General features: G+C 37.4%; 2 protein-coding genes across 2 annotated transcripts in view; both read right to left on the bottom strand.

Moving 5' to 3' along the window:
- LOC137134392 (neuronal acetylcholine receptor subunit alpha-7-like) overlaps positions 1 to 15,746 on the bottom strand; it is a 30,789-nt gene extending 15,043 nt beyond the window's left edge. Inside the window, exons 1-4 of the mRNA XM_067519168.1 lie at positions 15,447 to 15,746; positions 5,334 to 5,473; positions 3,871 to 3,915; positions 2,945 to 3,054 (exon numbers count right to left, since the gene is read on the bottom strand). Coding sequence (XP_067375269.1) covers positions 2,945 to 3,054; positions 3,871 to 3,915; positions 5,334 to 5,473; positions 15,447 to 15,516 — 365 coding nt within the window. The 5' untranslated portion in view covers positions 15,517 to 15,746. The remainder of the gene's footprint in view (positions 1 to 2,944; positions 3,055 to 3,870; positions 3,916 to 5,333; positions 5,474 to 15,446) is intronic.
- A 5,258-nt stretch (positions 15,747 to 21,004) lies between these two features.
- LOC137134393 (neuronal acetylcholine receptor subunit non-alpha-2-like) lies at positions 21,005 to 27,643 on the bottom strand. Its single transcript, XM_067519169.1, has 6 exons — positions 27,350 to 27,643; positions 25,845 to 25,996; positions 24,150 to 24,194; positions 23,612 to 23,721; positions 22,489 to 23,404; positions 21,005 to 22,396 (listed from the first exon to the last, which is right to left on the bottom strand). The coding sequence occupies exons 1-6, from the start codon at positions 27,414 to 27,416 to the stop codon at positions 22,232 to 22,234; spliced, it is 1,455 nt and encodes a 484-aa protein (XP_067375270.1). The 5' UTR covers positions 27,417 to 27,643; the 3' UTR covers positions 21,005 to 22,231.
- Positions 27,644 to 27,785: the final 142 nt, after the last annotated feature.

Here is a 27,785-nt window from a genome sequence, read left to right as displayed (position 1 = left end):
TCACTCATTTAAGTGTAAGAAAAGTTGTCAAGTCATTAATTTGCCTACTTATTCAACCATCCATGAATCTAAACAAAAGAGCAACAGAGAATTTCAGAAATAAACATTTATTCCATTAGGTCAGATTTTATCATGTGGCCTCAGACTCAAAGCTTTGTCTGTGCCGAACACCTTCCCTGCTGGTGAAATTAGGATTCAGTGTGTGGTTTACCTAAGTTGAATGTCCTTCATGTTCCTCATCGATCCCAAATCAAGGGAGACCATTAACATTTCTCTCTAATGACAGAGTGAACTGCTTGAATGAACTGCTTAGATCTGGGCATTCTTTATACAAACATGATGATGCACCAAGTCATGTCTGCCTGACACATACACAAAACTAATGTCAAAATATCAGTGTCTATAAAAGATTTTTCAGTAGTTTTCAAGAGTTGACTTCAAAAAATATTAAAGCTTTAGTAACTGTCAGTAAATGTTACTCGGATTTTAACTGGACAATGTCAGCTGTCAGTCGCAGAATAAAAACCACAAAGTGATGAATAACTAAATGTTAAACGGTCTGGACAAGATAAATCGATGACTCATAATGTGACTCATAATGTGAGTAAGTGTGACCACAATAATGTGAAAATATGAAAAGCAATATGAGAGAGATATGAGATATTTCACACTGAGATCACATTTTATGTGTCTAGTATGCCTACCTGCATTTATTTGTATGCTGTGTATGCATTTGTTCAATTGTATAGATATTTAGTGTTTTAGTGAGATGAGAGCTCAGAGGTGTGTGTGCGCGTGTGTGTGTGTGTTTCCAGCAATGATCCATATTATTGCTAATAACTATACATTTTCCATTCTCCTCGGGAGATATGTAAACTCCTTCGCTCAGTTGTAGAATGAATATTCTTCAGCATTGCATCACTGTAGCTCTGTCAACTTCAATGAGGCAAGCAAATGTCTACATTTATTTTCAATCAACAGAAGTTTAAATGTATGACCATTCTCAACAGGTTTCTATTAATTTTTGTTTCCAGCTATGTCAATTCAATAGCACTAGATGATGTGTTGCCAACACACCAACTTTTTAGTGTTGTGCCATTTTGATCTACTGATCAGTTCCACTACTTTAGTCCAGACAAAAATATCTCCATATTCATGATCTCCGCAGTAAATCTTTATAATTTTGCTTATAACCGTAACTTTTGATTAAGCACCGCCACAGCAAATCAGTCTTTTCACTTTTCATCTATTGAAATAGCTCAAAATCTTAAAAACTGACATAAACTGTGGTCCCTTGACTTCAGCGCCTACATTGAGTTCAAGCCTATTCAGTACATTGGTTTATAAGCACATACCTGCAAAACAAATGAGATTCCCATCAATGTCAGCTGTTTTTTCACATTTGGTGCTATTAACATATTTATTAAGAGAACCGAGTTATTGTATTAACAGATTTTTAGCAGGTAGCAGAGACACACAAAGCATAAGAGAACGCAATGAAAAAACAACCGTCAACATAAACAGCTAGACTGTAAGAAGAGGGGGAGAGTAATATGCTGACACCTTGACAGACAGAGACAGGTAGATGGGATGATTTATAAAGAGGAGTTGGTGAAGGCTGGGAACAATAAAATATGGAGAGAAAGAGTTGATTAAATAGAGTGAATAATGGTGAGGCAGTGAGGTATGAAAGAGAGGGAGAGAGACACAAATAGAATGAGATGAAAAGAGAGACGCTAAGGTGGGATGGATGTTGGGGGGAGATAGGGAGGAGTGAAAGCAGAGGCTAAAAGGCAGAAATGGGGAAAGAGAGGGGGGAGAGCATGGAGATTAGAATGGGTAATCCTAGCAGGACTAAAAGCTGAGCATTTAAAATTTGGGTTAATACGCCAAACCTTTTGTTTTGTCCTTGTGTTTCCTGCAGTGTGTATGTTTGTGTATGTGTGTGTGTGTGCTGGGAATAAAGGCATACTGGGAAACATCTGGGGCTCCTTTTTTTCCATCTACTCAATCACATCAGACAAGATAAATTACATAACTGTCTGTCTCTCTTAACATCACTTTGTCTTTAAAACCATCAAAACTGCATGCTTTACAATCTGTACACATTTTTTCTTTTCCCTCACTCTCAGACCCAATCCATCACACACTCAAGCATGCAAAAGCAATGCAAATAGTTGTTAAGGCAAATAAACAGCTGGCCTACATTTCTAATTGACTTGGAAAAGCCTGACAGAACTGTGAAGAAGGGTAGAAACCAAACAGCACATGTTTGACCTGAAAACCCAGTTGTAATACAATTCATTTATCAAATGAGGAATCTGACTTTTCCTTACTGTTTGAAAAACAAACAATTATAACATACAGTAACAAGGCCAAGTCAGATTACTATGGAGACAGGCTGTCAGTCACTTCTACACATTTAAAGTTTTTGTCAATTTGTCTGTCAATTTGACAGTGAGTTCAATCACTGCTGATGCTTTTTGTAAAATGACTTCTCGAATATTTAGTAAGGTAACATGAGTTGTTAAATGTCTTCATAAAGAAGCATTTAAAGCTTGTGTGATCTAACCACAGTTTTTCCCATTTCCATCAAGAAGGAAGTAACTGTAAATGAATGCAGTTGCTATCAAAGATTTTAAAACCTTTACTGTTGCCTGTTTCACTCAGCGTGTGTTTAAGTGTGATGGTTTATCGTAGTGGCTGGGGTGTATGGAGATTACAGAATTTAATGTGATAGCATCAGAAAGAGTAAAAGGGTATTTCATTCAGTTTTTAAATAATAGTAAGAAAACATGCCGTATATGAAAGGAAAGTTTATCTTCTGAAACTGTCAGATTATAACAGACTAAACATTTAACAGACTACAACATTTAAAAAAAGACTAAGGTCACAAACTCTCATTTAAACATGGTTCTAATGAGTAGCAGCGGGCAGGTCTGACCTGTTATAAAGGAGAATGTCAGGCGTCCAGATCTGGTCTGAAGGGAATCTCAGGTTCTGGACACCTGGATAGTTTTCTTGATTCCAGCTCAGGTAGATATCTGTCCAGTACTGAGAGAGAGAGGGAAACCTTTTCTTGAGATTTGGTAAAACTTGTAAAAACTTTTGCAATGGGTTAAATAATTCACATACTGCACAATCTGTAATGCCTAGTGGCTAGCTGAACTAATCTAATTGAACTTTTATAAGAGAATGGAACATTGAACAGGAATAAGGACTGCAGCCTGGCATCAATAAAAAGGCGGTAAAGTTACTCTTGCAGTATTAATGTTTTCAAAATTAAGGTAAATGCTGAATTATCAAGGATGAAAAGAGAAAGGTATTCCTGAAAACATGATCTTACAATGGCATAATGAATTACAATTTTGAGCCTTTTGAACTCTTTACTCTGAAAGTGCAGTGGTTGAAATATCTGCACACATTCTTGAACTGTGAGCGTTTTTTTCAATGAATACTATTGAATACTGAGCTAGAGATGGTCCCTCTGTCTTCTTCTTCACAGGTAGTCTGTTTTTTTTTTTTCAAGCTACCTGACCTTATAATATGAGTCAACTTATTTTGTTGAGCTGTAAAATTAGGGCTTTTATTAAAAAAGAGAAGAGAGAGAGTGTAAAAAGATGATCCTAAGTCTAACCAGATATACTAAAAATACAAGTACAAATAACTTGCATCTCTGAATGTGCACATTTAAAATTTAAGGTCATCAAAAAGCAATTACTACACTGACACTAGTCAATGTAGTAAGTGCTTTGAGAAATTCACTGTCACTATGGCTTTAAAAGACACAACTGGGTGTAATAAAAATCATAAAAATAACTGAAGCACATCAAATTGATGATAATGTGCCCTTCTAAAACTTTGACTCACCAGCTGCAGCCAGGCATTGGTAATCAGCACTTGGTTCTTCTCATCCTGGGAACAGAAACAGAAAAGAGGAAAATAAATTTTTTCTTTTGTGTAAGAGAAGATAAAGAGGCACTATTTGATATAGTAGAAAAGAGATTTCTAAAAATATGTTGTAAATCCAAAGACGAACAAACCAGACTGTTTGAAACTGTTTAACTGATGGTACCTGTTTTTTAGGTAAGAAATGTATACATTTCCAATTTTCAGACAAGCTGAGACACCACACAACACATTCACATACACATAAATGTTTCTTACAAATGACAGTTACTCGTATAAAAGTCTCATGCGCATCAGCTGAGAGACACATAGAGCCACAAAAACAGTCTGGGAAGTGTCTCGTGGCTTTTTGGTCCTCCCAGGTGGTTAATGAGTCAATGATTCCTTTTGCTCTTGGGAGCAAAACAACCCTAATTGTCTCCGTCAATTAGGATAAGGTTGCAGACAAGGCAATAACAGTGAAGAACAATGTGAGATATTTATCAGTGTGTGTGCACGTGCATCTACAGAGGGGGTCGTTAGTGTCCCAGTTCAGGGAATCTTTATGTAACAGAAGTCAAACAGCAGAAGAACATTACATTTCACACAGATTCATAAGCACGGACCTGCTGCTGAATGGGTCACTTCTTCCACAGATACCCACACCTCAACATCAGATAAAACACAGCTACATAAAACACACTATTAGAGCTAAAAGCATCTGTGTTGCTAAATAAAACTGCTTTGCACATATTACTTTTCTGTTTGCAGTTTGAATATTGTTTTTTTCTTTTTTAAACAATACACATTTCAGTCTGCTTTTCTCTACCATAGATCATTAATCAAAATGTTCTTTTGGACATCTAGCTAACTATCAATTGTTGACCTCAACCCTCCTTGCAAGAATTAATTTTGTGTAGTGGTGTGAGAATTAAACCTACTTTTCCAGATGCTATAGTGTTGTTTTTTAGAATCAAATACTTGAAAAAAATTTTTTGTCCTTTTGGCTTATCCTGTGAGTTCAGGGTCGCCACAGTGGATCATTGTCCGCATGTTGATTTGGCACAGTTTTTATGTCCTTCCTGACGCTACCCTCCCCAATTTCTACCGGGCTTAAACCGGCACTGTACAGCTGGGGATGGTAATGGGCTGTTAGGGGTTCAGTGTCTTGCCCAGAGACACTTCGACATATAGCCGTGACCGGGGAGTGAGCCACTGACCCTGTGGTCCGTGGATGATCAACTGAGCTACAGCCGCCCCCTTTTAGAATCAAATACTAAATACCTAAAATGTAAATTATGCAGGAGTCACCTGAGTAATATGTTTTATTATACTGACACAGTTTGCCCAAACACAAATTTTACTCTTGCCACTTTCCACATTACTTAAACTAAATGCCATGACAGACACACACAGACGTGCATACAAATGAATGATTTCCTCACCACATCTATGATCTGCAGCAGTGTGAGACCCAGCTCCACCAGGATGGCGGCTGAGTCATTAACCACTGGTCTCTCCAGTCGATTGTAATTAGCCAGCAGCTCCTTGTACAATCTCCTTTGGTATTCCCCCTGCAGGGATCCTGGAGGAACATAAGAAGCAAAAAAAAGACAATTTGTGTGATGAATTTTGAATACAAAGCTACAGCTGCAGTACAATATGTTCAGAGTAAACCACAAACATTTGAAATAAAATACATGCTTCTTCATATTTAGGAACAGCATGTGCCTAACACAGTTCCTTACTGATGAAGGTAGTGGGAGAATCTTTTTTTGTCACGTATAACCATAACTGAGTTCAAGCATTATTTATTTTTTTACCTTCAGAAGTATTTTGGCTTGGTCTATGTCTTTCCTGCAAATTCTGACTTGGAACAAATTCCATACTGGCAGCAGATTCTAATCCAGAAAGTAGCTTTAATAGTTTTAGACCTTTCTAATGCTTTAGACCTTTCTAATGCTTATCCTTCCTTTGTTGGCACCAGGCGGCAGTAAACTTATAATGAGCATACCTGAGTTTACCTGAGTTTCAGACACAGTGCCACACACTATCAATCCCAATTTGTGTGAAGATGCCCCAAGTTTGTACAATACGATACATCCTCTAAACTTGCCTTAGGAATGAATAATAAATAATGGAGGTACAGGCTATGTTGTTAAGCTGAAAGTTTTGATGAATAAGGGAAAAAAGACGCACGCGCACACACACACACACATACACACACACACACACACACACACACACACACACACACACACACACACACACACACTATGGCAAGACTGTAAGTTGGTGTGGTCTTAACATCCAGGATGATTAGAATGATGTGTTTTTTGGCCCGACTCTCATCACCATTATTGATCCTCTCTATCTAACCTTCTAGACACATTTAGCCCTATTTGTCCCAAAATAAAATGAGACAGAGGCACACAACACTTTCTCACACACATACATAATCAAACCACACTCTTAATGACCTTGGAGGTACTACTCTCACCACTCTAACCACAGTGGAAATACGCATTTAGAATAGCATACTGTGTTTATAATGTCTCATTACTTAAACTATATATATATATATATATATATATATATATATATATATATATATATATATATATATATATATATATATATATATATATATATATATATATTTAAATAAATAAAACTGAGCAAGAAGGGCCTTGTTTAGGGATGCTATATAGCTATTATTTGTGCAAACATACTCTGCAGAGATGGATAACCCTTCAGGCTATTAAATAATAACATATATTATTACAATAATAATGACTTGGTCAATATGGGTTACTGAGTTTAGAGTAATGTAAAAAGGATATTTTATCAATATAAAATGAAATTACAATACAATAAAATGTACAAAAATTGAAGGTGTCGGAACACCCCTAATTATTGAATTCATTATAATTTATAATCCAGTGTTCAGGGTAGTTAGGCTGTTTCAATATTTTTTTTTCCAACAATCCAGATTTTTAAATAAGTTTTATAAAACCTAGAAATTCATGATTTTCTTTAAATGATACAATTAAAATGACACACATTGTTTGGCAAAATGCAAATGAGCAAAACAAAACTAATTTCACTAATAGTTGGCACACATTGATGGGTCAACCTCACGAATGATAGTACAATCACTCCCTCATTTAAAAATGCAATGGACAAGTCAGTGGAAATGAAAACAAGAAGGAAGCAAAGGGAATAAGTGAAACAGAAAAGAAAGATCAAAGGGAGAAATGGTTGACAAAAAAGGCGAGAGGATTACATCCGCAGAGGGGAGCAGGCTCCTCAGTAAAGCTGTGAGGAGTAGTGTGCCTTTGGCCCAGCATGGTGTTGATTGGCCCATTAAGGCCGTAATGAGCAGAGTTATGGCAGGACTGAGCCTGAGGTCAAAAACAGAGGAATGATAAGAAGCTGCTCAGCACAGCAGAATCCTTTACACTTCGCCTTATGAGCCACTCAGACTCTGACTAAGACATCAACCCTTATCCTCTTAATTTATGCATCTGTCCATCCAGGCTTCCCATCCTGAGGTGCAAGTTGGATTGACGGATCTATCACTTTGCTGCGGACACAAACATATTCACGCCCAGAAACACACATTTTTGATATTTCAGCATCATATCTTCCAGTTTCTAAGCATGTTTGCATACATAGGCAACTTCTCTGATGGTAGTTCTTCAAAGACACAATGTCAATATTAGAAAAAGGAACCAGAAAGTCATAGATCTGTCCATTTGTGCATGTACGATAAAATTTGCATTCACATATTTACACAAATCTAAAGAGCCTCTTCCTGCCAACATCTCTGCTGTGTCTCTCTCTCATTTTATTGTCATAAAATGTGAACAGAGGTTCAATAAACATATTTAAACTAATAAAGTCACTAGGAACTGAAAGCTCATTTTCCGTTGCTGCTAGTCTCATAAAATGATGTTCAGAAGAAATTAAATAATTATTAAAATAAAGAACTGTGCCAATTTCAATTCACAAACCCCCCGCATGCAGCATACACTAGGGATGACGGGATAAATCTGTGATTTTTTTATCATCTTGCTAATGAAGCTAATATGAGAAGCTGGCAAGTAGACACAATTTACCAAACACAGCAAGACGTCTCATCAAACAAACTCTACCAGAGGATGAGAGAGGGAGGGGGTACAAGTGGGGAAGCTGGAAGACTTGTCATTTGTTTAGCACAATCTTGTTTGTCTATCCACTCTCCACCCTTGTCCTTTTATTTAAAAGAGAATGATAGGAAATCCTCTAGAGAGGTCAGAGCAAAGATGAAAGAAAGTCAAATGTTAAAATATATTTTTAAAAGCCTCAAATTCTCAAATTATCTTTTTTTTAATCAAATACATATTTTGTTTTACATTAATGTAGGCCAAGAACACACACCAGTATATCAATGTTCTGAAAGTGAGAACTTTTGTCAACTACGACTGAACATAGCTAAATAAAAATATACAGTAGCATGACTACTACAGAATAACATTACTAAACTTTTTTTTGAATGAAAAATAACATTGATCTTTCTGATGCTAAACTGGGGTGCTATTTGTAGTCTTCATTAGATTCCACTTTACAGTAGTCAGTTCAACATTTATGTTGCCCCTTTCAGACATGCACTGGAATTCAGACATTATCCAGACTTTTTCTGGAGTTGGTGTATGTGTGAATGCAAATATCCAAGTCTGTTGGCCCTGACCCTGATTGGCCCCTGATTACCCAGCCATCTCCCTAGTGCAAAGTCCGGATTATGTCCATCTGAGCTCATTTGTGAATAGAGGAGGTAATAATTCGGTGAATTTGCCATAAATGAGCGGGTGCGTTGATGACGTCCATTTTCTGCAACTGCCTCGAAAGCAATTGGGTGTAAGTTAAAACCATTTGTGTCATTTGTTCCTCTGACACAATCCCCAGGAGAGTCTCTTGAAAGATTACCCAGATTGTGGCAGACCTCCATCGTCAAGAAATCAACCAAACACGCTTATGATTACAGAAACATGATGCCTGGGCTAGGATTAGACATGAAAACTCCTTGGTTACGTTTCATAAAAAGATTGTGGTTTGATTTATAAGAAGTAGTTCCTTAAAGTAAGGGGATGCTCGTCATCATATGATAAACACAGCCACTTACGTTAGTTCACCTGGGAAATGATCATCTGTCTGCTGTGGGAAAGTCCTGTTTTCACTTCACAAATTAAGCTGACACAGATTAAAATGAACTAGCTCATGTTCAGAGTTCTCAATTTTGAACCATCTCCTTTTATACAACAATAGAGGTCAAAAAAGCAAATGCAGGATGCAGATTGACAGATACAGAACATCATTTGAGATCATGAATACTTTAAAAGTTACTTTTGGTCATTTTCTAAAGTAATGCCTGTGCAAACTTGTTTTGTTTACTTTTAGGAATGTGAGGGCTTTTTGTTTGATACCCTGTCTGATAAGTAAGAACACAAATATCTATAATTCACTGCAGCCTCTCTTTTGTTTCATTTTTACTTCAGACAAACATCCTACATAAACAGGTGACATAGTTTGGGGGTGTGTTCAACCTTGTGAACACTGAAGTGTGCATGTCAACCAAACCTCTGTACACAGAGGTACTGTAAATGTAAGATGTCTGCAAGAAAGTAGTTATAGTTTAATAGCCAGAGTCATACGTCTTCTGGGAACCTGAGTGACCTGAGGGCATCAGCACCGAAGGGGACCTTTTATTTCAGCTCAGCAGCAACTCACAAAATCTTAATAGATTCCATATATTTACAAGGTCTCCTTAGAGACCAAGCCAATTTTCGTTCTGTGTATTTCCTCAATATCACCATTTATTAGAAGAAGATTGGACTTGCAGATTATTGCAGTGAATTGAGAGGAAATTACAATGTAGGACACGAAGAGGTGTAAATTTGGTTTGTAGAGTACAGCATATCTGTATGCATTTTGCTTTCTACCCTGTGGTTGAGAGACAACTTGTTGACAGAATGTGTCATCCTGCTTTTCGAGATGTAGGTAACAGGAGAGACTGAGTTAAAGTTTCAGAGTGATTCAAATATTATGGTGTTTGGCATGAAAACAGCTATTACCACGTCATTATAGGATTGCTGCAGCCATAAGTCTGTTTAAAGTATAAAGAAAAAGAATAACATTGCATTTTGCAAATTTGTACATTTTGGTTTGCTCTTTTACTCCATAAACTTATTTGAACAAATAACCTTTCTTGAGAGAACAATTCCAACCATACCAATAAGTCACAAAACCATTTTGACAACTTACCCATCCTTATTATTTTGTATGCTCCAACAGGGAAACCATCTAAATGCTTAACTTGCAAAAACCCACATAAGCAATAACTGCATTTCTTGCAATACCACTCTTTCTGGTTATAGTACTGCGTATTTTTCCATTATTTCCATTTTGACTGTACCTCTGTTCCTCTATAAACACCTTCATTCCCTCAAAAACCTTTCTAAATCCAGTGGTACCACCTTTTTCAATCACTCTTTCCATACATCTTACTACTGTTCTTGTCCTCCATGTCAGTCTCTCTGCTGGTTCTAAATGTACTTATTTCAAAATAATTTGCAATGAATAACATATTCTAGCTGCAATGATGTTGTGACATAATCACAATCAATATTGTCATTATTACTTTGCAACACCAGCAAACAAAAGATGGGGGGAAAAGCCACATAAGATAAAGGGCAAGTAGGGCAAGAACTGTGTTTAATGGTGTAACACACATTAATAAATACCAAGATATTTGGCTCTACAACTCGGTTTCGTGAATAGTTTTTACTGGGTCGATGCATTTTAATGTGTGTATGATTCAATACACACATTTGACAATGACTATTAAAACATCTCAATCTCTCTTTTTCACATACTCACACCTACCTCATAGTCATATACAAAAAATATTAGGTAAAAAAAAATGCTATTTAAGGCAGACCTCTAAATATGCACCTCTTACATCAGGGTATTTTAGTTACCCTGATGAGCCCAGTTAAACCTATCCAGGCTGAGCTGTTTTCCAACACACACACGCAGAAACACACTTTGCTGAGAAATGATCCTGGCTTTGTTGCTTTCTTTTTGCAAAAATAATCTGCCATAATTTTGTATATTAGATCATCTACGATTTTAATACTATTATGCTTTTTGGAAATCTTCAAATTTCCCCATAATTCTAAAAGAAATACATAATAAATCACTAGCTATTAGTGCTGAAATAACTGATAAAAAAATTAATAGGAATAAATGAATAGGAATAATTTTTTTAAATGTATGCCTTGTGCACATTGCCGACATTGAGCATATACAGGAGCTGAATGTCAAGATGCATCAGAGATGCTTTTATCCCTGATCCCTACAATGTAGGGATTTTTACTTGCCTTCTACCTCACTTGTAAGTCGCTTTGGACAAAAGCGTCTGCTAAGTGACTAAATGTAAATGTAAATGTATTTTTTCTATTTTTAGGTTCAACCAAAGTTACTCCATCAGTCTAAATTAGACAAATTGTATATCTTTCAAAACATTTTTAGAAAGAATTTCTTTGTAATGATTTCACTTACACGGCAAAAATGTCTAGGGAAACCGATTTCATTCAGTGTTTAGTTTGGGATAATTGTATCCAAGTGTCTAAGCCAACCACACTTTAGTGGTAGCACAAAGTTAAGTCTATTATCAGGTTTGGAATATAATGGGGCTCTGATCCCAGAATGCTTTGGGACAAAGGGACCAGAATTGTGAACCTGGAGTGGGGACAAAGAAATCACTGACAGACTGCTACTCCCTGAGGGTTTGGGCAGTCAAGACCACAACAAATGTTACACATCCACACACATTCTGATGCAAATACAGCACTTCACACACAATTAAGTGATGATGCAAAAGGAGTTATATGCAGACAATGTTTGTTTTAGAAACTGTTACATTCGGTGAATATAATGCACACTTGAAAGCTGAACATTACAGTTCCAACCCTTATCAACAACATGTACTGTATGCATTTCACATCTGGTATAAAAAGACATGTTGCAATTTTCACTAAATTATAAAAGTTAAAACACATGTTCCATTTTTAATAGTGGTGAAATAAAGATACAGTGCAGAGTGTATAAGGGCAGACACAACAGGTGGGAGGTTTATTGAACTAAAGCAAGCTGTTGGACGTTTGGTCGAAAATGTGCCCTAAACTTTAGGCTGAGAAAAGACGTTAGATCCACCATAGAAGGATCTGTTTGTGGCTTGACAACAATCTGCTGCAACTTTCAAAATGAATACAAAGAGCTAATGCACTGCAGTGATGCAATGATGTTTAAAATATAAACATGATGTTTTAATTAATCATTTTAATTCAATTAATCGTTTTAATTTAAGTAATCGCTCCCCAGCCAGCTGAGGTCTTAAAATTTACATTATAAAAATGTGTGTAAAGTAGCCATAAGGCTACATTTACCTATAAATTAGTATGAATGACTCCTACAGTTACAGTCTACACCTGGTCTGTATACGTTTTTCTTAAACTTTATCAATTTTATACAACTATCTTAATAAGGCAGGACACACATTAATTGACACCATCCCATTTACATCAAACTGCTTTTGCAGTACATACAGCTTTGCACCTTTACTAAATCATAAGGACAAGACACCAGGTTAGTACGGAGACTGGTTCAGACTGATTATAAGTGAGAAAAGATGAATTACAACAGCTAATCAAGCAGCTGTAATCCCCAACTCTCAAGTCACATCAAAATGCGCATTGTGCTGTGTCTTTAGGCCACTCTGCATTAACCAGGCAACAAAATAATTTCCTGTAGAAACCACTTTCCATATGTGGAGCCCTTGTCAAGGCCAGTGAGGTGACTGGCTAAGAGTGAGTTTATTAAATTACCACACCCTCCAATTCATATTCCACCTCAGCAAGTCCTTTTGCACTTTGCAGTGTTGCAGCTACATGATCCAAAATAGCAGCGGTAAACAATCAGCAATGTGTCTCCAAGATATCAAGTATGCTACAACTGGTAATGCACAAGGATGGACATCCTCAAATTATTGTGCTCTGTCCCTGCAAATTGTTTAGTCTTACAATTCATTTATAGGTGCCATCCATCCATCCATTTCTCCTTCAAATCATACCTGACCTTGACAACTGGTATTTAACTTTCTGTAAATACCCCAGGTTAAAGAAATAATGGGACCCAGAGCCTAGTGGATTGAACCAAGGTGTGGGTCTGCAACAGTATGCATGCTTCATGTGTAAGTAAAACGAAGAACTGTATTTTAATTATGCATATGAGACGCAAGTGTCCTCTAATCAAAGAGGACCCTCTTATCATGCACAGATTTGGACATGTATGCAGACGTGCTGCCTACACACAGGTCTGCTGTTAAAACTAACCAAGTGTACACTGAACGAAATTAAGGTCACATCTACACGGACGATGGACTAGGACCTCCTTATTACACTATTATTACAAAGGTTTTTAAGGGAAGGATTCGTTCAGAGGAGGTCAACAGTGACGTATCCAGATGTTTAGGATCTACATCTTAATCCAGGTGGCTAGCCTATTACCTAACCAGTTTCAGAATACAGACAGAGCGACAGAGGAGAGACCGAGAGATGAGACAATGAAAGCTGATAACAGGAAGCACAAAACCAGGTGCCCTTTATTTTGTACTGTAGTGGTTATTGCAGTCTAACAACTTTGGTTTGCTGTATCCAATACATTTCTAGCTGGTAATACATAAACTGTAAAAACAAAGACATAAATTAGGACTGATGACACCTGCAGGCACTAGCTAAAAAGCCATGAGAAGACCAGCATGTCACTAACAAAAGGTAATGTCAAAGTCAGTAGTGAAAAAGGCAATAGGCAGAATCAAGGAGACAGGGAGTAGAGTGTAACAGAGACAGATGAACAACAATAAAGGACACCACATGGAAGAAACTGAACTGAATAAGATCAAGAACCAAAAACTAAAACTGCATAAATGAGACTTTTCCATACTTAAAACTATTATTAGATATAAAATCATACATGCCCGCACACTCTACTTCTTAATATATCGACCTCTTTGTTTTTTTAATGCTGACACACATAAACACTGTGTCTGTGTTAAATTAATGTGGACAGCTGCTCATATACAGATACAAAGTTTGAAGGTGCCTAAAGTAGCGTGACCTGTTGAATGATGAACTGCAGTGTCACACCATCTTAATACATAACTAAAATGCTGAAGAAGTGAAGTTTCTATAAACCTTTTGAGTAAAAAGTGTAGGGTCTAGGCATAAAGAACTGCTGACTGTGGAAAAAAATCTCGAACTTGAGTCTGCAAGAGAGAATCAGACAAATTGAGACAGAGGAAGACATGAAGAGAGATGAGGCATTGAATTGAAATCAAGCAGACATTATTACAGCCTCTGAATCTAGCATTTTCACTCTTGCTAGTCTGGTTCATTAAGTGAAGATCCGGAAAATACAACTTTGTCAGAGGAGAAACTTACTGTACTTTTGGGGGTGATCAACAATTATAGATCTTAACAAAATTATCAGCCTGACCTGGACCTATTGTGTTGTTTAGCAGTGTGGAGCAAATGTGTTTTCATCATTCTACAATCCTCATCTTCTTCATGCTCAAAGCCTCATGAGCCATTATTTGCCTTCCAACAATCAAACACGACACATCATGACACTAAATTAGGAAGACATCCAGAGATATCCACTGTGTGAAAAACATACTGTCTGTGTGACATAGCATGTTTAACATAATGCCCTGTGACTGCTCTGGTATGGAGGAGGTGAGGACAGTAGATAGTTTCACATGGTGGAAACCTGCAGATACGCATGCACACACACACACACACACACACACACACACACACACACACACACACACACACTCACACAGAGGGTCTCAAGGTATATCTTTAGCAAACCCGTTGAGTCAGAAACTGGTATGTGAACAAGCCAGATGTTCCAGATGATACTGCTGCTGATGATGATGTGATGGGGCTTAGGAGAGAATTAGAGTCATGCATCTACATCCCATTGCACAAGAATAAGCAATCATTAATGCTTCTCCCACCACACATCATACACACCATCATAAATGCAAGCAGACATGTGCACTGTTTAAAAATAACTCTGAAATAATTTGCCACTGGAAGCAGACAGAACAGTTAAGAAAGAAGAATATGTTTAACTAATTTACAATTTCTATTCAAATATTCAAATCTGGTGTGATTAAATAGAATATTGGTGACTCTTTTAAAAAAATGTGGCTTTCATAACTTGACCATTAATTCAATTACCCAAAAAGTTACTTATGTGTCATCCCACTCTTACATAAAAAAACAGGCAAATCTAAGAGAATTTTCTATTATGATTTTTTAATTTTGATTACTTTTTCTAAATGATCTTGAAATTTATTAAATAAAATACAAAATGACAAGTTCTCGCCTTTAATGCAAGACATTAAAAAGAAAACACTTGAGACACTGACCACAATAGCCATAGCCTACCTCTGAAGAGTATGGCCGTCCAAATATAAAAACCAACCGAACACAGTCTCCACAACTTATGGCACCGCATCCTGGCACCGCTCTGTGGACTCCGCCGGCCCCAGGGAGTGGGCTCTCAGCGCTGGGCTAGACAGGCAAGCTGCTGTGGCTCGGCGGCGGTGAGAACATGGGGGAGGGAGTCGGAGTGTGTGAGATAAAAAGACAGACCCGTATAAGTGTGGGGTTCAGATTGGCGCGTTCACGCTGCGTCAGAAACACATTCCCTCACACAGATGGCGCAGCGCGGTGACGCGCGTCCGAGTTGGCCAAATAAATAGCAGCTTTAAACTTCAGCGCCATCCTAAAGAAAACATGACAGTTAGGCTGCAGGGAAGTTTGTCTTGGTGTCCAACGGAGGCGGCCACTTCGGTTAGAGACCAAAATACCGTGGCACATTATTAAATTGTGATTTTGTTTAAATCATGTGTTCATTCCCTCTCTTTTTAAAGATGTGCACATTCACATTTACCTCGTAAATCGTTAGGACAGTGTCTAATTAAGCTCTATTAACATTCACCTATCCACAAGCATTGGTCGCCCTAAGGTGTCTGTGACGTAATTAGGGTGCGTCTGTTTGAGTGCTGTACTGTAGCCCCCTGACCCCCCCTTGTTCACAAACTACAGCTGTGTGGCACTTGAAGAACAACTTAATGTTAATGCTATTTATTATTAGCATTATATTTTTTTCTTGTAATGTTTGTGTCCCAATCAGTCCATTCAGAACAAGGTTTTTTGTCAAAAGCAACAGTTTTGGGGAAACACATTTTGTTTTCTTGCCCAGAGTTGCACTTCTAGGGTTGTAAAAAGAAAGAGAATGAAGAGGCAAGTGTTATACTCTACCACACAAAAAAAGTGACGTTGTTATTTTCTTAACTTAGATTTAAAAAGCTTCCCTGGCTGTGGGGGATTTTTAGATCATTGTTTTGGTTTTCAGGCACAACTTAACTCTTTTAGTTCACCCTCACCCACACTGCTGTTTTCAGCTCCAGATTTCTGTTAAATCTGGTACATTACCAGCCTAGTGGTGAACAGAATCAAAATAGAGCAACCAGAAAGTAAATGTTTGAGTTCATGATGGGACAGATCCTGCTGCATATGTAAATAAGCAGTGGTTTTCTAACATTCACCATATCAACTATAATTTGATAACATATCAATACTGTGTTTACAGCTTGTTTGTCACTTCTACTTCTCTCACACGACCAGGCCTGGCTTATGAAGTAAACACAGATCACCATCCAGCCCTCCTGCCACAGCTGTAGACCTTTTTGATTCGTGTCACACTGCAATTTACCACATCCTGGTGTTACAAAGAGGTTAATCAACTGCATTTTTGTCGTATTTGTCTTCTTTTTGTGCCAGCCTGGCTGCTATACAAATGACCTATTTATTCCAGTCCATAAATAATTTCACTCAGAAATAGGATCCGAGAGGGGATGAGGGGGAACACTGCACATTTCTTCAAATGTTCTCAATGCCTGGCTTTTTTCTCTCTCTCCTCTCAATGGAACAGGGATGTATCATCTGAGAAGCAGGCCTGTGCCAAAGGTATTAGACCAAATTCTGCTTTTTTTTCATACCCCACGTGTCTACATCTTATGGAGCTTCATCAGAAAAGATTTATGCTGTTGGATGTGATTTGGTACAGAATTCCATATTTTCCTGTGCTGTAGGTGGGCTGACAGCCACAGTGTGCTCAGTGAAACCTCTGATCACAACCTTCATCCTTGTGTGTGCGTCCACTGGGCAAACTTCTAGTCACCGAAAAGGCAGTGACTAATCCTAATCCTCATTTTTAGCAGGGACCCAATTCTGAAAACAACTTCACTGGGCCAACTGTGAAGTAAAAGCTAAAAGTTTTGATGACTTCACATGCACAAGCACAAAAATACCGTCAAGATAAGTGTTAGACTTGATGCTGAAATCAAACAAATTGCCTAAATAATCATATGTTACATTAACCATGAAGCCAGGCTTATCCTTTGATCTAGCTCTCTCAGCTCTTGCAGCCCATTGCTAGAAGTGTTGGGTGTGTTTTGGTATGTATGACAAAATGACATTTATCAGAAGATATGCCAAAGACAAACACTGTCAAATGCGCTTTGAACTACAACAGTTGTTGCTGGAATTGTCAGAAGATGGTTAAGGATCGTGCATTACATTATATTTCAACAACAGTAGGAGCATTAATGTAGTTGACATATGAATCAACTGTGAATCTGCAATGCAAATTTCAACAAAGATCTGCCTCTGCCCCAAAGTGCACAACTTCTTCACCAGCCAGGTGTTAACAGCTTAGATTTTGGGTTCTTTCAACCAAACATCACAAAGGCATAAACAGGGATTAACCTAAATATTGCCCCTCCATTTTTTTATATACTATAATTAGACAATTATCAGCTAAGATGACAGAGGAAAAATACATATAGCAGTAATATAAGGGTTGGCATTCTTAATACTTGTGCCAGTTGCTAGTCAAACAATATTTATTCCATTGACAAATGTCGATGTGAAAGTTTAATATTTGTAAATATAATTAATGTTTTAAAGTCAGGAACTGAGCTGCTGTCTAAAATCTGTCAAGTCTTCTCTGAAAAAGATGAAGCGAGAGATCTGGATCACAGTTTGGCATTTTTAATGCACTGATCAGAGGTAAACTATTGCCGACAGGAAAGAATAAGAGCATGAAAAGGGACAAAGACCAGAGGGAGCAGTTAAGTCAGTTGCAGCTGCTTCTTTCCTTCTTTTCCCAGTCCCTTTGGCTTCTTTTCTCTACATCTCTCTCATCTCCTTCAAGCATGATGAACAAAACCTACAACATGACTGACAAAAAGCCACATGAATCCTGTTCATATTTGGATGTAGTGTATGTAAACACTGTATTATAAATTAAATGTATAACTTTCAATAAAAAACATCCTCACTGTCTAACCTTGTATTTTAAATGTTTGCCCTGGTAGGGCGAATACGTATGTATGCATGTATGTGTGTGATAGAATGGGGTCACATGAGTTTTACTATTTTGCGAGTCTCTACCTTTGATGTTTGGAAGGCACAAAAAAAGCTTTTGCTGTGACAGAGAGCGCACAGGTCCCATGTATTTATAAATCTGTATTTCAGTGTATGTGAGTGTATGTGTTCATGTATGTCTGCATGTCTTCAATTGTGTGTACTTGTCATGTGGGAGCTTTCAGAAATATTTAACATTTTGTTAGCCAATTGGAAAAAGATATGATTAATATCTTCTGCACTCTGAAACATGTAAATAGTGTAACTATGATAACATGCCTCTGGAAAAAGCTCCACCTGTGTGTTCAGCCAGCCATTTGTTTCTGTCAACTGTACATTTGGCAAGTGTATTATGATATATCAAAGAAAGGTCACCCTTCACACACATATTTATGAGTTTACTGTGGAAAAGGTGTGTATTGTGCATTAGGGCGACGGAGGGTCATAAAGCCTGGACACCCAAACATAACAGGAAAAAGAGATATAGATATGTGAACTGTGTGGGTGTCAAAAACTGATTAGAGAAAGGTTTATATCCTCAAAGAAGGGCTCTTATAGTTACATATAAAGAAATGCAAGCACATTTTCATACGCATACTTAAATGTATTTAGGTTTATAAGTTAAATAGTATACATTACGAAAGCATTTCACTCTTTGTCTATTTGCATCAAATCTTTTTTCCAAGTTGAGCTGCTAGGTAGCCATTTTAAATATTACATCACACACAGAAATTAACAGGAAGCCTCTTGCCCATACTTTAAAGGATGAGCGGTTTAATCCAGACCCTTAAAAAGTAGAAACCCAAATTAATACTCCTGGGACCTGCTTTCAAACCTACTTGAAAAGACTTTTTTTGTACTCAAAAACACCTTTGAATTTCCCTCCCATTACATGGGTAATGCCGGATCGTGCATATTTAGTCAATATGTTCACCTTCCCTTAAATGCATCACCTAAGTAGGAAAGTTACATTCCTTACATTCTTTATGTCTGCAATTAATAGTGCCATTCAGTGCTATACTGTTCACTATTTGGACATGCTTGCTTTTTTTTAAGGGATATTTGTTTTCAATCTGTGGTTAATCCCAGCTTCCATCAAATACAAAAAAACTTTACCTACTTTACCTCTGTGAGTGTCCCAAAAAAAAGCCTGTTTGGCAGTGGTTTACCAGTTGTAGCTGAAGATAGGACTCCACCCAGTGGAAGAAATGATGATGCACAAATATTCATAAAATTTATTAATACACTGTAGTTTATATTATAAAAACTATAGTGTATTAATAAATACATCAGAAAGAATAAATGTTTACTAGAAGAGAAAAAGGACATGGAAAGTGGTTTTGCTCAGTTTAAATGCTCTGTGAGTGAGTTTGGTAAAATTTTAGACAGAACTGTATTTATGTTGAATCTCTAATTCGGACTTGTTCCCACGGGAAAGTGTCAAAAATGTGGGTTGGTATGTGTGTGTTTGGATGGTCAGTCAGAGCACTGGCTGATGAGTGGTTGCCTGATGCATTCATTCCTCTCTGGCCTGGCAAAACAGTCTGTGAAAGAAACTCTTGTTCACTTTCATGCTTAAATGAGATACTAAGCTGCGAAGACACTCAGACATTCAACTGGTCAACACATCACTGCAGGTAAATTTTATATTTCTTATGTTTTTGCCATAGTTTTCTTGATCACTTATTCAAAGAGTTACTGTGTATCACTAAAAAGAGTACAGTTGATAACTTTGTAGATGTTTGAATAAGAATATTTTAGAAATTCAGGTACAATTAATACCATGACTTTTGATTTTTAAATGTATTTTAATATTTCATAGATATGAAGTTGGTAATCCTGTTTGCATATTGTATAAGTGGTAAGTCTGACAATTTCATAGATAAGTACATGTTTTAAAGTCAGGAACATCTTAAAGGTATTTTATGTTTCTTATACAGAAGTACCAAGGTACATTGTCGGAAATAGCCTAATACACTTTACTGATTATTAAAATATGTTTTGAATTATTATACATTTAAGTTGTCTATAAAAATTACACTATTAAGAGGTTCAAAACTTTTCCATTAAGCTTTTTCTTTATGTTTCTCCTTTTTCTATCACACACTTTTTTCTATTCTATAGTGTATAAAAAAAAATTATAATTTGAAAGCCAGCCCTTCGAACAGATGTTCAGTACTACATGGACATGAGTAACCTGATGTTTGACCACTCTGTTGCTATGTGATTGACATAATTCAGCAGCAAAGCATGTACCAGCCATTTCTATCCAATGTGCATCACGGTTCTAGGTTTAAAAAAATATATATATATTTTATTTGAATGTCGTTAAGATGATAATACTAATATTTCCAGTTTATTAATTTCTGTTATCTGCTTATGTTGCAGTGCAAACAAAAGTGTATTTGGAGATGCTGCACAATGGAAGAGCTTACCTGGACACCCAGACAGGTTTGCACAAGTAGAACAGTGATCAGAATTTCCCTTATAAGCAACATCTTTGTGGTTTTTAAAATGTGATTTATTGGAAGATAAGAAATACATTTTCCATATTCAGATCCTCTACTGATTTCAAGGTATGTTTTTATGTTCTGTCAATGGTGTGTATATTTATTAAGGGTGTATTAGAAGTTGTCATGATTTACTGTACTTGTCAGAATATATAGTATATAGAGAAAATATGGTATATAGTACCAACTGTTGTTAACTCTTATGTGTGGAAACAGATATTTTAAGGACAACTTTCATTATACAAAAATGTGTATTCAAAACACCTTTATTAGTGTGATAAAGTACATCTGAACATACAAATACTGTAACTTTGAGGACTGAGTAATTTAAAGATGACATGTCTATAAAGGTATTCGTTAATTATAATTTATAGTTTTTATAGTTACTGAATTGTGTACCTGCAAGAATCAAATATGAAGATAATGAGACAGACATACACTGCAAGTAACAGTAAAAGTGCAGGGTGTTCAGATGTATACTATAAGAGCTTCAGTGAGTCACTTAATGTTTCATTTATCCAGTGAATGTGTATGGTTGGTTAAAATTATATTACTTTAAGTACTGTAAGTACTAAGTATATATGTACTATAAGATATTAAATAAATTTTATTTACAGTATACAACTAAAGATAGTTAGTTTGATAGTACTTTGTGCTTGTATGTGATGACAAGAACAGTCCTTCTCGTGTATGTCGTCATTACAGAATGTATATAATTTAAAAGTGGACAATAAAGAGATTTTTAGTTGTTGTTTTTTTTTTTGATTTTTCTTTGTAAACTGTACAGTCCCAGAGAAGAAATGAAAATTTTTGCATTGCAGCCGTGTTAAGAAAAAGACATATTTTAGGAAATGATAGTAAGTACAATAAAAACAATAATTACAAAATCCGCTAAGTAAATAGATCAAACTAATCACAACACGTGTAGTGCATATTTAATTTGTAACTTTCTATAATGACCAACATAATATTTGTACTAATAGCTGCATACTATGTGTAAAATTAGAGATTGATTTTGGCAACTGATAAGAAAATGTCATTTAAATAAAATTATATTATAATTTAATGCATATTAAATATAACATGCATAAAAAGATTAAATCCATTTTACACAGTGGATCCAGAGAAGAGCTAAGCATTCGCAAATTAAAGAGTCATAGTTGTCTTTTAAAACCACCTTTCTGAAGGTGGGTCATTAGTTCCCTGTGAAAATTAATGTTATTGGTACTAGTTTGAAGGTGGGTCCTCACTTGCAGTGGGAGGAGGAATTTTCAGGAACATATGCAGAGCTGGAGTAAAGATAAGGATGGTGCCAAGGACTGAGACAATAAGGAATGCCCAGAGGAAAATTCTGTCTAGCACCTGGGCCACAAACTTCCAGTCTTGTACCACCTAGGAAAAAGCAAATGTTGTATGACATCACAGTGAAGTAAAATTAGAACTATCTGCATCATTCTTGCTTAGTTCAAAATTGCTAAACCCACCTCACGGATAAAGTGCTCTTTGCGAATATGTCGGCTGATGTAGCGCACTGAATAGATGGCCTTCTCCAACATCATTGCCCAGACTTCGTCCTCCTTCACCTCAGAAGTTGTCTGTCTGTGGGCTCCACCATTTGTCCTCTGTCCTTCTCTTCGACCTCCAGAACGAGGCTTCAGCTCGGGACTTTCAGGGGCCAGCTCTGGGTAATGGTAGCGGTCAGTGTGTCCTCGCATGCAGAGCAACCTTGGCAGTTCCTGGAGGAAGAGATTACGAACCCACGGCGACATGGGGTGGTACGTGGCTGAGGAGCGGTGGTGCACATTGATGACAAAAACAGTGACGATAATCGAGAGAGTGACAAAGATCATGATGAAGAGCAGGTACTCTCCAATGAGTGGGATCACCTTGGAAGAGGAGGGGATGATCTCCTCTATGACCAGGAGGAACACAGTGAGCGACACTAGCACAGAGGTAGAGAGTGACAGCTTTTCTCCTTCATCTGAAGGAAGGTAAAACACTAGGACAGTCAGAAAGGACAAACCCAAACAAGGGATGATGAGGAACAGTGTGTAGAACAAAGGTAGTCTCTTCAGGATAAATGAGTATGTGATAAAAGGGTATGAATACAAGCCATCTTTCCGATTCCCTTTTGCACCAGTAGCACTGAGGATCTCCCACTCCCCATTATCGAAGAAGTCCTTGCGATCTACCTGGGTGTCCATCAGAACCAGGTCCACCATGTTGCCATCATATGTCCAGGAGCCAAACTTCATGGAACAGTTCTGACGGTCAAAAGGAAAGAAGGTGACATCCATGGTGCAGGCTGATTTGTAACTTGCAGGTGGGGTCCAGGTGATGGCACCATTGAACTTGACAATGGCCTTGGTCATGAGGGAGCCCTCAAACCGCCCATCAGCACTGACGACACAAAGACCACAAGTCAAAAATTTTAATTAATGAGATAACTATGTCTTTCTTAAGTTATTAAAAACATGTAGATGACATGTAAAAAGGTGTGCTTCTTAATTTTTTTCTATTCTATTTTATAATGGCAAACTAATGTATATTTTGCCCAATGTTATATATTGTTTATTGAGATGTCACATGATCTCAGAGAACTCTCACTTCTCATAGAGGACAATGTCTGGGAGCCAGATATTTTCCGAGGGAACTCTGATGGAGGTGATTCCTCCGTATTTCTCTGGATTCCATCGCAGCTTGTGATCGATCCACTCCTGGTAAATAAATACAGGAACTATTAAGAACCTACCTACAATGAATAAGGCATCAAGTCTCAGGCCTTTGAATTTGGGTAATCAATGTAAATCCTGTGTCTTCTACACCTGTCTCATTTCCGGAAAGAAACGCAAAAATGTAATAAACTGCTGTTATATGTAAAACTTTAAAGTAGCAGCATGCAACTATTTTTAATTGGTTTATTTTAAATAACATCTAATGGTCTATAGTCTGATTCTGATTCTGCTCAACAGATTAAACTGTTTTACAGAAAATTAATAATGAATAACAAAAGGCTTTTGATATCATTCCAGTCCCATTATTTTGGCAGCGACCTGCTTTTATCTAGTTTTAGATTAGAAGATAACAGAACTAGATCATGATAAGATTCACTGTAACCACATAGCCATGTATGTGTCTTCCTTACCTGACACAGCCAAACATTGGTTGTCATCAACTGGTTTTTCTCATCCTTAAACAAACAATGGAAAAAAATTAAACTGATATGCAGGTTTGAAGCACATCTAATAAAAATAATGATAATCACATATATACCTTAATTTAAAGAATACTATAGATCCACAGCTGGTAATAATAATAAGTAGGTCTACAAACGTCATGGTATGTTAAACACGAGCTACTCCACTTACAAAAAACAAGAAATATTTTTAGATGGACTGGATGAGAAACTTGTTTAAATTAACTAAATCATCCTTTCTTCTTCCACGAACTTAGGCAGAATATAATTTTCCTGTGACTGCTGGCTCCTTTGTAAACAACAAAAAGAAATTTGAAACCTGAGTGTAGTGAGCAAAAGTAAGAAAGCGATAGAGGCATGGCGAGCGGTAATACAGACTTCGGTCCACATCACAAAAGTTCAAGATGTAGAAGAAACACTGAGCAAAGAGACACACTACACAAATAAACTTGGCAAAAGTGAAAGAGATATATTCAAAGCTGTTCAGTGTTGCCAGACCAGGCCTCAGCTGTCACAATGAGTTGGATGTTTGGTGATTACATAGTACAGAGGTAAGCAATAATCTAATACAGAGGCGTGCTGCATCCTAGAGATGCTTAGGGGACATACACAATGTAACTAAGCTACAGTGTTTATGGTTAACTCTTATTACCTTTCTCTTTCCCAAACATGAAACATCATCAACATAAATCAGTTTTTCTGTGCAGAGGCTTTGTGAGTGAGGTGGTAAGAGTTCAGTCTAAACTGGTTGAGATGAATATTTCAAGCCAAGCAGAGTGGTTCCTCCATCAGCATTCTCCATTTGCTCCTCGTGAACACCTAAACCATCTCAACCTATCACAACAAACCTCTGAAATATTAAAGGAACACCCCCCAGAGAGAGACTGTGTAGTTGTAGATATGTGGGATGTGTTCCAGATCTATTTCAGGACTGTGGAAAGCTCCATTCTGTCAAGCTGCTGTTTTGGTTTCAGAACGGTGGAAAAAACTAAAGAATCAACCACAATCACACACATCTAAGGTTTGTTCTCTTTCCTTATAGAGTATTAGTTTTTTTATGTTTAATGTTCACGTGTGATAAGTAAATACTTTCTGTCTTCACTATTCACATATGTGGCTGCATTCATGAGCCCTTTGATTCCTAATGAAGACATAAAACTGTTCACAAACATATCAACGATATGTATAGAAACAATTACTACATTATGAAATAATTTTAAGCTTAGGACTATGTTGTTTCTTAAAAAAGTTGTTCTTAGTAGTTTTAGCAAAGTAAATCAAAAAAGAACAACGCATTTACAGATCTGTTGAAGTTATTTCTGACATTATTATGCTTTTATTTGACTGTTCTCTTTAAAAGCCTACTCTACTGTGCCTTAGCAACTTTGGTATAATGTAAAAAAACTAGTCAAGAAATTTTCAAAGGTTTTGTGCAAAACTCAGTGTTTTATATGTAGTCATGAATAAATTGGTGCACCAGTAGTTTTAAAGGCATTTGTGGATTTGCTTTAGGTTAATGTAAGGGCTGAGATTTAGTTGTGTAAGTAGTACTGTATTAGATTAGGGTAAATCTGGAAATGGGTTCAAGTCCTCATGAGGACAGATGGGCATGGATTTTTTTTGGTGTGTGTTTGTTATACTCACCACATCAACCAGCTGGGAGATCTTGAGGCCAAAGCGCACTTTAACTGTGTCGTTGGCACGCTGGATGGGCCTGACCCAGCGCTGGTATCCTTGGAAAAGGTTTTTCAGCAGTGCATCCTCCATCTCTGCCAAGGACACAAACTCCTCTGAAACTGGAACAAGGATGAATATGGATTAACAACCACTTACTGTTACTGTACAGTGTTACTCAACCAGTAACATACAACTTCTTCCAATAAGGGGCAGAAACTAGGCAACTGCAAATGAATGACAAGTATTCTTAATGTGTATTTCCTCTAAATATTTGTATTTTTTTATTTTTTGAAAGGCAGAGTTGAAGAGTTACTTTGAAGATGCATTGGCAGTAGTATACTACAGTACAGACATAGTGAAGTTAATTTTAAACATACTACTGTACATTTGCATTTCCGGGAAAATGTTTAATTAATAATTTGATTAACTAATGTTTTATATTCCATAGAAGATGAACCAGTTCTTCAGCTGAGGCACATTTTAGAGACACTGGACTCAAAGCGAAGGTGAGGATAGACTGATACTGTTCTGCATTGAGTTACAAATGAAGGGGGAGGGGATAGAGATAACTGTGTCCAGAAGCTGGACAGTCAGCACATTAGCCACCCTGAGGCTATGATGTCTCTGGTGGAACAGAGACAGTAATATTGACAAGAGGCGGCTATAATGTCTGACACAAGAGACGTCAAGTTCAAGAGTTAATGTGTGTGGTGCAGAGGCAGGAAGCGTGTTGACATTTAACCTGCAGTTGGCTCCTCATGTCTGATATCATCTGACTGGACATATAGGTGAGTAAAGTATTTACCCGGGAAAAAGACCAAATACTGTAAGTAAACATTTTATCTCTGCTGGATCACCACTGGTGGTGCTCTTATGGACTGAATGACGGGTGCAGAGAGCTGGACACTGACATTTGACCCCTGTGATGCTGTTCGATCACTTTGGTCTTACTTCAACAGAAACATGTTGGTTTTGAACTGATAAACTGCTTATAATCTTGCTGTATATGTCTTACACAGCATTTTAGTGGATGGTTAGGAAAACTCTTCATTTAATGTATGATTAATTTTGTTAGCTCCAAATAATATATTTCCTTGTTGCCATTGTGAAGGTGCTCTCTGTTTATTAAATCTAAGCCCTACTGTACCCTGCGTTTTTATTTTCTCATAATCCGTCGCCCTATGGTTGCTTCTGGAGGGAAGAGGTAATGTAACGTCGAGAATAACTGGCTCAGAAAGGATCAAAGCAAACCACACTGTGTAACAAGCCGATCCAAACTATCGACAACACTACTTTTTGAAGAGGCCTTGAGTAATTAGCGGTGAAGATACAGTATGTCATCAAAGTTTATTTAAATTCTTATCAGACATCAACACCACATGATAAGATCACCCTGTGGTGATCTTATCCCCCACTTCTCCAAAAGCAGGTGCACTGCAAATTCTAAGAAAAACACCTCAATGTTTTCCTACCGGGAATCTTAGCGAGGGACAGCAGACAGGGAGACATCGAGAGGAGGAGAAGGACCTCCAACTTCATGATGTTGTCCTGGTCCGACTGAGCGCTCCGGTAGCTTCCTGTTACTATCGGTTGTTCAGCCGGAGAAGACGTCGAGATGGCAGAAGCACCGAGGTTTCCATCAGTAGTACTCGGCACCGTGCAGAAAACAAGCCCTCTGCTGCAGTTTAACAGAGGGTAGAGAGCCGGTGTGAGGGCGCTGTGGTCGGTGTCCCCACGCTGTGACTCCGGCTGGGGCGTCACGGGGGGGCGGCGATCAGCGGGTCAGTTATGTGTGGAGGGACGAGGAGGGAGACAAACCCGGGTGGGGCTGTAGTTCAAAAAGTGCTCTGAACCACAAAGAAGGTTTGTTTTTGTTTGTGTGTTTGTTTATTTGATAGTTATTTTCTG

This window comes from Channa argus, chromosome 10, assembly GCF_033026475.1.
Source record: "Channa argus isolate prfri chromosome 10, Channa argus male v1.0, whole genome shotgun sequence".
NCBI classification, from domain to species: Eukaryota; Metazoa; Chordata; class Actinopteri; order Anabantiformes; family Channidae; genus Channa; species Channa argus.
Note: the sequence above shows the minus strand (reverse complement) of the source record. Positions and strands in the feature narration are given on the sequence as shown.